Source organism: Poeciliopsis prolifica, unplaced genomic scaffold, assembly GCF_027474105.1.
Source record: "Poeciliopsis prolifica strain line A6 unplaced genomic scaffold, Auburn_PproV2 SCAFFOLD016, whole genome shotgun sequence".
NCBI lineage: Eukaryota > Metazoa > Chordata > Actinopteri > Cyprinodontiformes > Poeciliidae > Poeciliopsis > Poeciliopsis prolifica.
Genome location: NW_026562391.1, coordinates 221,157 through 231,730, shown reverse-complemented (window position 1 = coordinate 231,730; position 10,574 = coordinate 221,157). Strand labels below are relative to the sequence as shown.

The 10,574-nt window shown below is 38.9% G+C and overlaps 1 protein-coding gene across 2 annotated transcripts; it reads left to right on the top strand.

The window, feature by feature from the left end:
* Positions 1–654: 654 nt before the first annotated feature.
* Positions 655–6,906, top strand: ift27 (intraflagellar transport 27 homolog (Chlamydomonas)). Of its 2 annotated transcripts, none has more exons than XM_055041017.1 (7): positions 655–822; positions 1,594–1,673; positions 4,015–4,074; positions 5,185–5,244; positions 5,393–5,510; positions 6,432–6,541; positions 6,656–6,906. In XM_055041017.1, the coding sequence occupies exons 1-7, from the start codon at positions 789–791 to the stop codon at positions 6,758–6,760; spliced, it is 567 nt and encodes a 188-aa protein (XP_054896992.1). In that variant the 5' UTR covers positions 655–788; the 3' UTR covers positions 6,761–6,906. The 2 variants fall into 2 exon arrangements, with proteins under 2 accessions (XP_054896992.1, XP_054896991.1); XM_055041016.1 differs by having other exon boundaries at positions 5,185–5,295.
* Positions 6,907–10,574: the final 3,668 nt, after the last annotated feature.

Genomic DNA, 10,574 nt, shown 5'->3' with positions numbered 1-10,574 from the left:
TAATTCAGATATCTAAAATCTTAAATTACCATTCCGGATAGTCAAAATGTAGTTTTGTCTCGTCAAAATGGATTTTTAGATATCTAGAACGTAATTATTAGTCAGACGAAACCGAATTTATGTAAAAAAAAAAGGCTTGCCATATCCTCACAGGATCACAAGAAAGTCACGCGCTGCTTTAGGTTGCTCGAATTCAAAGCGCCCGTTCCCCAGGGATGACGTCACACCGGTTACGTTCGAAACACATAGAAAACAACTGTTTTCTATATGCCTATTTAAATCACACCACATTAAAAAGGCAAAAGTAAATGTATGCATCTCAGTATAATTGGGTGATTTATGGTGCATTTTCTGCCCTCTAGTGGTCATATTACACTTTGCTTCAATATGGAATTCTCCCTCTATACTGCTTTTTGCATACTTCCTTTAAAACAGCCCATATCTACAACACTTGGTTAGCTGGTTAGCATACACGGAGATGCCGGAACCTCAGCCGCACGGAAAAGTTTGATATGCTTTTCTTCTTCTCTGTTTACGAAAAGCTCTGCCTTACAAGACCTCCTCAGGGGAACCATGCCATGTCATCACAAATAGCCAATGGGAACATGATATAGCCACTTACGTGCTGGCTGATTGGACCAATGACTGTCGGGAACAGTTGCTAGGAAACGAGTTTTGTCCATGTTGCCGAGGCGAATGGAAGATTAAAGTTGCTAGCAGGAATGCTATTTAATTTATTAACAGACCCTTAACATATTTCTCACGAGGTTTCGAATGTACGCCGTGTGATGGTGAAGTTGAGGGCAAGATGTCTGCTTCTCGGTAAGGTTTGTGGACGTTTAACTGCGAATTTATGCTGTCTTAGCCCCCTCACATAGGGGCTAGAAGCTAATGAACAGGCAAGCATCTGCTTCACCTTCATTAAATGCAACCTAAAGCTCAGATGACATCCGTGTATTTATCTACGTGTTGTCATATATTAGCTACGGTTTGCTGTTCCTCCAATTTGCTGGTTAAATGCAGCTGAAAACTTTCCGGGAAATGATGTTGGACTCTCAGCCAGCTACATGTAATGTTTATCGTCACAATCCATCATTCCACCTTTTCAAAAAAAAAATTTCATACACAGTATGAAAAATGCATGAAAAATGGCCTGCAGGACAGTAAAAATTTTAAAAGACAGTAAAGTCAGTTTTCAGATGTACAGCTACAAATGCAGCAGCAATTGTTTAGGTGATCAAATGTGTTTTGGATAGTATTTTTGTCATGCGATGTAAATAGCAAAAACATAAAACAAAATTTAAGTCGACCTGAAAGATTTGTGCCCAACTTTCCAAGTTTTACTGAAACATCACTATTTAAAAACATCTGTTTTGTCCCGATTTAGCCAAGGATAATTGCTTATCACCCTTAACCTGATAGCCTCACATCTGAAAAGACGATTGAAACAATCCATCTGTTATAGTAATTTAATGTATAAAACACAACTAAATAATTTAGCGAATATTTATCTATGTTAACTAAAACATAAAAAAAATCATGATTGACAATGTAGTTTAAATAAAGTCCATTTTTTTATTCCTGTGTGTACAGGCGATGCAGCAGTGGGGAAAAGTTCCCTTTCTCACATCTTCTACAATGACGGATCTCTGTTCCAGAAGAACTATAGCTTGGTGAGAGCAAATTGCAAAAATGTTAATCATGTCACATCATGTCATCAGCAAACGAGTCCGGAGAGCTTTCATCACCAATAGTACTGGTCTTTGTAGTACATAAAGTACATAATGTGCTTTTTGAGAGCCCACATTTAAAGGATGAAACTAAACTATTAATCTGACTCTGAAAACTGTGGCTTTCATTGCTGGATGATTTTAAAAGCCTTGGTTTAGTAAGTTGCAATTAGTTTCTGAAGTTAATCAGATGTAACATCTCAATTTCAGCTACAACTGATCACAACAGGTTGATCCATGACTATAGATTTTTCTTGAAATTCTTTACATTGTTCTTGATTAAATTTGTTGCATATTAATGAATTTTACTGACAGAAGCTAATTGACGAACAAGTACAATATCATTAGTAGTAGTGACAGGTTATACGTTACATCATTTTATGTCATTTCAGATGTTGTGCAGTGGGTCAATATGATCTGTAAATGATTACAAAGCTGCAGTTAAAAACAAATAAACCAAAAGAAATAGGATATATTCAACTGATATATATTTAGATTTAGCAAACTTTATAAGCCAGTAAAGACCAGATCAAACAGTAGGAGTGAAACTTTATTTTCGTCACGCCTTTATTGCGTGACTAGAGAGTATAAAGCATATGCAAGGAATGTTCCCCTCATTAATTTCTTTCAAAATAAATTAATGTTTGCTTAGTGTATCATTAAACTAAACAGGTTGGAAAATACAAGGGTGGAAATATCTATGGAGTGAAAATAGTCTCAAAATATCTGGGCATGTGTAAAAGTATTTGTACAGATATTTTGAGACTATTTTCACTTCATAAAAAGCCAAGAGTTACTGTGTGTGTGTGTGTGTGTGTGCGTGTGTGTGTTTATTCTGGCCTTGCTACTTCAGCACTATTGGTGTTCTGAGGGGACAAGATTGTCGATAATTAATACTGCAGGATTCTGGAAATCCTGCAGGTGCAGCAGCACTGTTGGACGTTTTGATGTTATAACCGCAAATTTATAATGCAACCGAATTCTGTCCAGTAGGTTATCACCTAAAAAAAAAAAGAATAAACACCAAATGAGGATATGCTTGTAAATGTAAAGTTTCAGACAAACACAAAAATGGTATCTTATGGTAATCATCAACGTGAGCCATCCAGAGTTTTTGCAGAAATCTGATTTATCCAGAAATAGTGTTAGCGAATCAGATCTCTTGAGATCATGTCAGTAATAACTTTCAACAAATTTACGTAGCTTTAACAGTGACAACCACAGATCAAGCACCAACTATATGCGCTACATTGGTTGAATTTAGAAAATAAATTCATACCAACGTAGTATTTGTGTCATAAAAATAAAATTTCTGGTGGAAAAAACAAAAAGTGTGTTTCTCGATTTAGAACTAACGCTACAAACAGGCTAATGCTGCAGATAGTTCATCTTAATCATCCTTCGGATTGTTCAACTTTTGATGTTGAATGGCGGCTGATGCCGGCCTGCCATTCTGCTCACGTCCTCCTTTGAAAATGTCAGACAGCCTGGTAGCAATATTCCAAGCTTATTTGTTGCTAATAGGCCCTCATTGACATTCCAGCAAGAAGCTTCCTATGCATCACGCCAGCTCATTAGACCGGTCTCTGGTGGGACTGCAGCATGTTCAGTGTGTGCGTATGCGTACCAGCGGAACCTTGTTATGAACTGTGACTGTGTATAAATCAGGTAAATGTTGATCCGAAGCTGTGTGTGTTTGTATTTCGCAGAAGCATCGACTGTGAAAGGTACGCGTGGGTGTTTGCAGATTTCAGCCTCTTGCATTTGACATGCTTAGTTAAGTACAAGGTGCAGAGATGAAATCAATTTAGAATTAGATGCTGATGCGAGGAAACCTAGAAATTTACTTCTCCAAGGTCAACTCTAATGGCTAATCAACAATTTTCTCTGAAGATAAACTCCTGGAACAGTTATAGCAGGGTGCCTTATCAGTCTGGAGGAAGATGGAATTTGATTGAAGTCCGTCTTTTTAAGTCTAGTCATTGAATCTATGGCTGGGCGACGTGGCTGAATAACGTAACTCTCTATAGGAGAGAAAAATAACACCATCAGCATCAAGGTAGGCAGTGAATTTGCATTCAAGCCAAGTCGAGCAGCAAATTGGTGACGTCTCTGTGTTGGCATGAGCCATAAATCACCACGGACAGTTTGTTGTGATGCTGTGTGCGCAACTCATTTACTCTCTTGTTTGTACATAAGCATAATGTAGTTGTAAACTGATAAATTCATTTGAACGAAGCCACATGTGATGTGACAAAATGTTGTTGTTTTTTGTGTTTGCCAGACAACGGGAGTGGAGCTAGTGATGAAATGTATCAACATACCAGAGACCAACGACTCTGTGGTAAGTCAATGAAAGTTCATGGTCATTCTTTTGGAAGTAATTATTTGTCTGCGTAACTGAATTCAAGATTACCTTTTTTCATAGTGAGCTACAACGTTGATAAAACTTCAATATCACAGTTACTGCAGTACATGTAGTAAAATGCAGAATTAAATAAGAGCAACAAGAACCTCATTTAGTATTCATTCACTTTATGCCCACAGTAATAGCTCATTACTTTTTCTCTTATTAGGCTGACTATACTTTGTTGTAGCTGTAGTTTATTAAACGTGGCTCAGACGGATCGCTCTTCGTAACCAAACCCTCGGCGCCTGATCTGAAGGCTCTTTTTTGTTGTTGACCAAAGAGAATCAAAGCAAGTGAAAGTGGGAGTTTTGCCAGCACTTCTTAATCAAAAGCATAATATTTTTGAACTCAAAAGTGATGCTAAATTGAATAAAATTGGATAATTTCGGAGATATAGAAGCAAACCCTCTACAATGTGTTCTTAGCAAATTGCTGGACGTCAGTGAACGCATTGGATGTCTGTTAATGTTGAAATCATCCACAACACAGAGCTTGAATATCAGAAGAACAATGAGCTACAGCCGCTTTCAACTACAAATGCTTGAAAAGATAAATAAAGTAATAAAAAAACGCATAGTATTTTATTTTATTTGTTTTAATTAGGCAATCTATTTGCTAGTTGCGGTTAGAATTCAGCAGAGGCAACTTTTGGTAGTAAGTATCCTGAATTACAGCAGATTTAGAGACAAATAAGCAAGTAGATTAATCTGTGGTAGGATTTAGGCTTATCTGCACAAAATGGAATAGCTAGCCAAGCATTGTTCAGGGCTCTTATCTGTTTTAAAACTCTCTAAACAAAAGATTTAAAAAAATCACAGGGGGACTGGAAACGGAGAACCAGAAACCATCACTCACAGAGAAAAAGTTTCGCCAGACATGTAACATTGTTAGGTCCTTATCAGTATTCACTAAGCAATATGGCCGAGGAGTAGGGGAAGATGCATCTCCTTGCCACAGAGAAAGGAGTGTTTAATCGTGTAATTTGACTAAATCTCTGTGGGTAACACCTGTGCCGTCCTTTTCTCCCTTTCCTTCTCTTTCCAGGAGCTCTATATCTTAGACTCGGCGGGGAAGGAGACGCTAGTGGAGGGCTGCGAGAAAATGGTCAGAAGCTGCTCTGGGTTCCTCTGTTTCCATTTGCATGAAACTAACAAGGTTCTCCGTCTGGAGCTGCTTTACTGTCTGCTAATGTCGCAGAATTAGAACAAATGAAACGGGTGTGACGCCTCTGCAATCACCTTGCCTTCTGCAGTGGGGGGAGCCATCTTTGCTGTGTCTGGTGTTCGATTTGACCAATGAGCAGTCTTTTGCTAACTGCACATGTTGGATGGAAAGAGTCCAGGCCCACTGCAAAGGCCTCCGTGTGCCAGGTAAGAGAACGAGGACCAAAAATGAGGTTCATTTGTGACAAACCTAGAATTCGATATAAAAACACAGGTCATCTTATAGCTTATAGCTTTCTAAATCAACATTCATACTTTCTTCTTGTTTTAATCATAATTGAGTTTTTCAGTAACATAGCAAGAACTGGACAATAACGCAATATTTTAAGTACATTAATTCATTTTAACAACTTCAAGATGCCACTGGACAACTTTTTTCTTTTTTACCTTTGGTTGATTTAAGTAAAAAAAAAAAAACGACTCTCCCCACCCCATCATTTAATCATGTTTAATTTTTTCTAAAAACCTAAAAGAAAAAACAAAGTTATGGATGAAATTATTGAGGTAATTTTGATTATTTGTGTACCGAAGTCATTCAGGGGCAAAAACAGGCGAGCATAAATGTACAGTGTGGGTTTCCCCCAGTATATTATCAGCCTGGCGGGCCTCCAGGCTCAGCATTGCTTATTTATTGAAGTTTTTTCTTTATGTTTACATTTTTAAGACTTTATAGTTGTTCTTCAAGTATTAATCTTTCATTAACACAAAATTATCAAGTGATATTTTCAAATTTCCTGTCAACTTTGAAAACTTTTTTTAACTCAAGAAACGCAACAGTATTCAATAAATTTAAGGTTGAAAAGTTCATTCATTTCAGTAACTCAACTCGCAATTTGTTGAATTATACACAGACTGAGGTTTTCAAACGTAACCAAGACATTTAAAATTAAAATATTACATCGGACCACGCATATTCTAATGTGTTGAATATGACTGCATGTATGTTTAAAAACTAGATTGCAGTTTTCTGGCCAATCGTCGATCGTTTAAAAGCCGATTCCGATTATGTATTTATTTTTGTTCTGTCTCAAAAGTCGCTAAATACGTGTGTAAATGTGGACCTCCCAGGTGTTCTCGTGGGCAACAAGTCGGATCTGTCAGCTAGAAGGGAAGTGCAGGCGTCCGTGGCCGAGGAGTGGGCCCAAAGCAAGGGGCTGGAGTACCACGAGACATCAGCTGTGAGTTTAGCTGAAAACGCTTCATCCTGTTAATAGCCTGATAATGAATTGTTCCTCAAACCCACCAGCGACATGTGAGCAGCATCTCATTGTGATCGCGCTGATGTCTTCCAGAAAGAGATGGTCCGCTGCGACGCCCCCCTCCTCAGCTTAGCGCAGTCCTTCTATTCTCTCTACCAGGAGCAGCGTGAGATCATGCAGAACCTCGGGCCGGGCTAGACTCCTCGTCCTTCACCACAGAGCTTACAGCAGTTCGAGACGAACCACTGCGAACGAATCGCTGTGGAAAATAGAATTTTCTGACAAGGATACTGAAAGGCTTTCTGATTGTTTTGGTTTTAAATAAAGGACTAAATGAGGAGCAAGTGGTGTCTTGATTCATCGTTGGATGGTAAGGTCTGTTTTCACAGTAGTGATCGTTTTCAAAACTGCAACTCATTCTACAGTAAAAAAAAATAAAGCTGCAGTATTTAACTTTTATTAAAAAATATCTTTTCCACATTTGTTTAATCTTATCCGATGTTGTGACAGTTTGTTATGAGACAATCAATTTGTGAAAAGATCATTCTCCTCCACCTCCTCACTGAGCTACTATTGCTGTGTTAGGAAATTCATCAAAAACACAACCAATCACAGCCAGTAGGCGGGGCTTAGTGCTGTCAGTCAACTTGCTGCTAAAAGTTCTGATGGCGGAGAAACAACTTACTGTTACAGAAAAACTGTGTTTACACAATTTGCTAACTAGACTGCGCGCTCATGACAGGCTACGCTAGCTGCAGAGCAGTGGAGGGCCTGGACAGGGAGGAGGGGGGAGGACGAGCAGCGCCACATGAAGTTGCGATTGACATCGCTAAGACCCACCCCCTGGCTCTGATAGGCTGGAGAAGGCAGACAATTTCAAGTTTTTCACAGATTACCTGTCTCATGCCATACTGTAATGACGCAGAGACAGTTTCAACCCATGTGAAAACAAAATGTTTTGTATAAAAGTCATACTGCAGCTTCACAGCACCTCCTCCTTTCTCTGCGCCGCTCCACTTAGCTGTTCCCAGTTTTGGTTGACACAATTCATTACATATCAGCATTGTGTTTTTTACTTGAATTGGATTTAAATAATATTCTTCCTCTTTTTATTTTTTATGAAACTCCTATGTATTCTGCTGGCTCTTTTGTTGTGCTGTTAAGCCCTCTACTCCAGGCTGTCAAATACACATGTGTGTTATATATTTCTCTCTCTTTTTTTTTTTTTGGTCCTGTCCCCGGTGTGGCACTAGCAACCAGTAATCACCATCCTAATTAGCGCCCTCCCATTCAAACCAGGTCACAGCCATGTCCTTGTTGTCTCTGCCTTTCAGACCAGCTGCCACCTCTCAAATGAGGCCATGATCAGCTCAGGCCAGGCACATTGCTTTTAGTTGTTTTTTTTTTTTAATCACATTATGTTATATTACACAATACACCATATTTCTCATAGTATTAATCAATTTATTTGAAGGGCTCATGTTTTTTTTTTTATGAGCGGATGTTAGTATGTCATCTCATTTGACCACAACTAAGGCAGAATGTGACTTATTTATTCACTTTTTTTTTCACAAGCAAGGAATCAAACTTCTGTGGCTAATAAAATGGCTGGCAAAGGTACAAACTTCATTAATGAATGGAATAATTATTTTCAAACTACAAAAAAAAAGCAAAAAAAGACGTGTCTGACATTTTGTGTGAGACAAAATAATGTTTTCCAGCAACACAGTATAATTTTATAGGACTATCAAGTAACTATGTTTCCTTCAGTTATGAAAATGATATCAAACATGACGTAAAAGAAGTTTGACTTCACTATTTAAGGTTATGAAATTGGGCCTCTGACGGGCTAAGACATCCTGGACGGGAATTGAACCTTCGACTTATTTATGAATGCTGAAGATTATGGCCTCAGTAAATGGGTGGTGCAGTTGCTCCTGCGCCACCACAGCGCCCCCTCTAGGTACATTTTTGTTGAGGGAAAAACAATATGACATTACGTAAAGCTCACAAGAGTTGTTTTTAAAGTTACTGCCTCTATTATGGCATCACTACATTCATAGGAGGCTGTGTTGATCTCATTTAGCAACCAGTAACGATTAAATGTCCACTTGAAACGGATCTTTCTTGAGTGCCGACTTTATAAGCGTCCAGGCAGTTGAAACAAAATACGTGAACTAAAAGACTTTGCAAATACATACATAGATCCACTGAACTACAACAAGCTCTATGTCTTTCCAGATTTTCATTCTTTGAACCTCAGTTGCAATTCCAGCGTTCTAGTGGTAGCATATATCCTGGGAGCAAAACTTAATAATTTCACAAGACAGAGTGTGGGCTGTTGCTTATTGCTTTGGGAGAAGCCTGTTCATATCCACAGATATTGAAACACTTGGTCAAAGAAAACAGAACTGCTTAGGTCAGGTCATTTTCACCAAAGTTTTCTGCAAGTTTCCCCCCGAAACGTATCCGTCTCTTTGCAATAAATAGCATTCATGCTCTGTGACGTCTCCTTTGTGGTTTCTAATTTGTCAGCTTGTCACACATAAATGTTAACTCTAACCCTTTTAGTACAAAGTGATGACAGATTATTCAAGTCAGTGTTAATACATCAAAATCTCTTTTTCTGTTTTTAGTAATGCACAAGTGAAGGTGTGCATCTTTTCATTTGGTTTCTCATCACAAGCAAATAGCTTTTGGCCTTGTGTGATGACGACGATTAAATTTGATGCCATTCATCAAGCCTGATAAATGAAACCGTCAAGGTTTCCCGATGAGCACGAATGCTACGTCAGTCGTTCCGTTGACGATTTCACGGCGTTGGATTGGTCTTACGAAAAATAAAATTCAAGCTTAACGCCAACAGTTTCAGTTTTACCAAACCGACTGGAAATAACTCGCAGATGACGTCTTGACACGTTTCATTTTAAATGAAGGGCTTTGTGTGTGTCTCTGCATCACGCACGTTATTAAATGAATAAATGAGGGGTGACATAGATCCAAAACTTTGACGGATCACCACATCAGCTTATATCGTCATGTCAGAGCAGTAGAAATAAGTCTAAAATGAACGCTGCAGTTTGTTGAACTGACCTTAACCGTGGACTTTTTTTTTTTTTTTTTTCTAGTTTTCTGTTTCTGTGTTGGTGTGTGTGTGTGTGTGTGTGTGTGTGTGTGTGTGTGTGTACCCAGCACAGCTTGTTCTATAGCCCCAAACAGTCCCTGACCTAAAAAGCTGGCTAATTGCAGGTGTGGAAGGAAACAACAGCTGTTCCTAAAACAAGAAAAGGGGTAAAAAAATGTAAAAAAAAAATCTGCCATCCCTCTGACTCAACCAGAGAATGCAATAATTAGCTTTAATACCTCCAGTCTCACAAGCACGACAACAAAGAAGATTAATTTAATTGCCGTTTGCCATTGGAGAATAAATTAAGTAGCAACTATAAAGAATAAAACAACAGCGACTGCATTCAAATGACTCTGTGGCATGTAGAGAAATATATCAGTTGCTTTCATACTGTTTCTGTTATTCCAGCTTTGAACTTTTGACCTCGTAAAACACAGCATGACCTGTTGACTGTAACAGACTTTGAGGTTGAAGTCGTCATAGTATCATCTATGCATCATCAGCCAATTAGAACTCAGTTATATTTGTTGTTTGAATACTTTTGCTGTTTCTTTATAACCACATAAAATCTGTTGCTAAATCAGCTCCATTCTCTCATTTGAATCCCAGCAAAAGAAGAAGAATCGTGTCCCAGTTGAAGGGGTTGTGGGCACGTTTTTTTTTTTTTTTCTCCACTTTTTTCTGTTATGCGGAAGAATTATGCAACCTAATCCTCCTGGAGCAAAGGCTGCTCCAGTCACCGGGATCCCTCCGTGCCAGACGGAGGCAGTGTGGCACCGTTTCGGTCGGGCGCCCCGGACCCTCCTCGCTTTCCTCCTTCCCACTCACACCTCCATGGCCTCCCCACGGTGATCACAGCAGTGCTGCAGAGACATGGCAGCCTCT

Bases quoted from the DNA above. Each gene is read 5' to 3' on its own strand.
- ift27 (XM_055041016.1), top strand. From the start codon at position 789: ATGGTGAAGTTGAGGGCAAGATGTCTGCTTCTCG. The intron at 1,674-4,014 runs GTGAGAGCAAAT...TGTGTTTGCCAG, and splicing joins TCCAGAAGAACTATAGCTTG to ACAACGGGAGTGGAGCTAGT. The intron at 4,075-5,184 runs GTAAGTCAATGA...TTCTCTTTCCAG, and splicing joins CAGAGACCAACGACTCTGTG to GAGCTCTATATCTTAGACTC.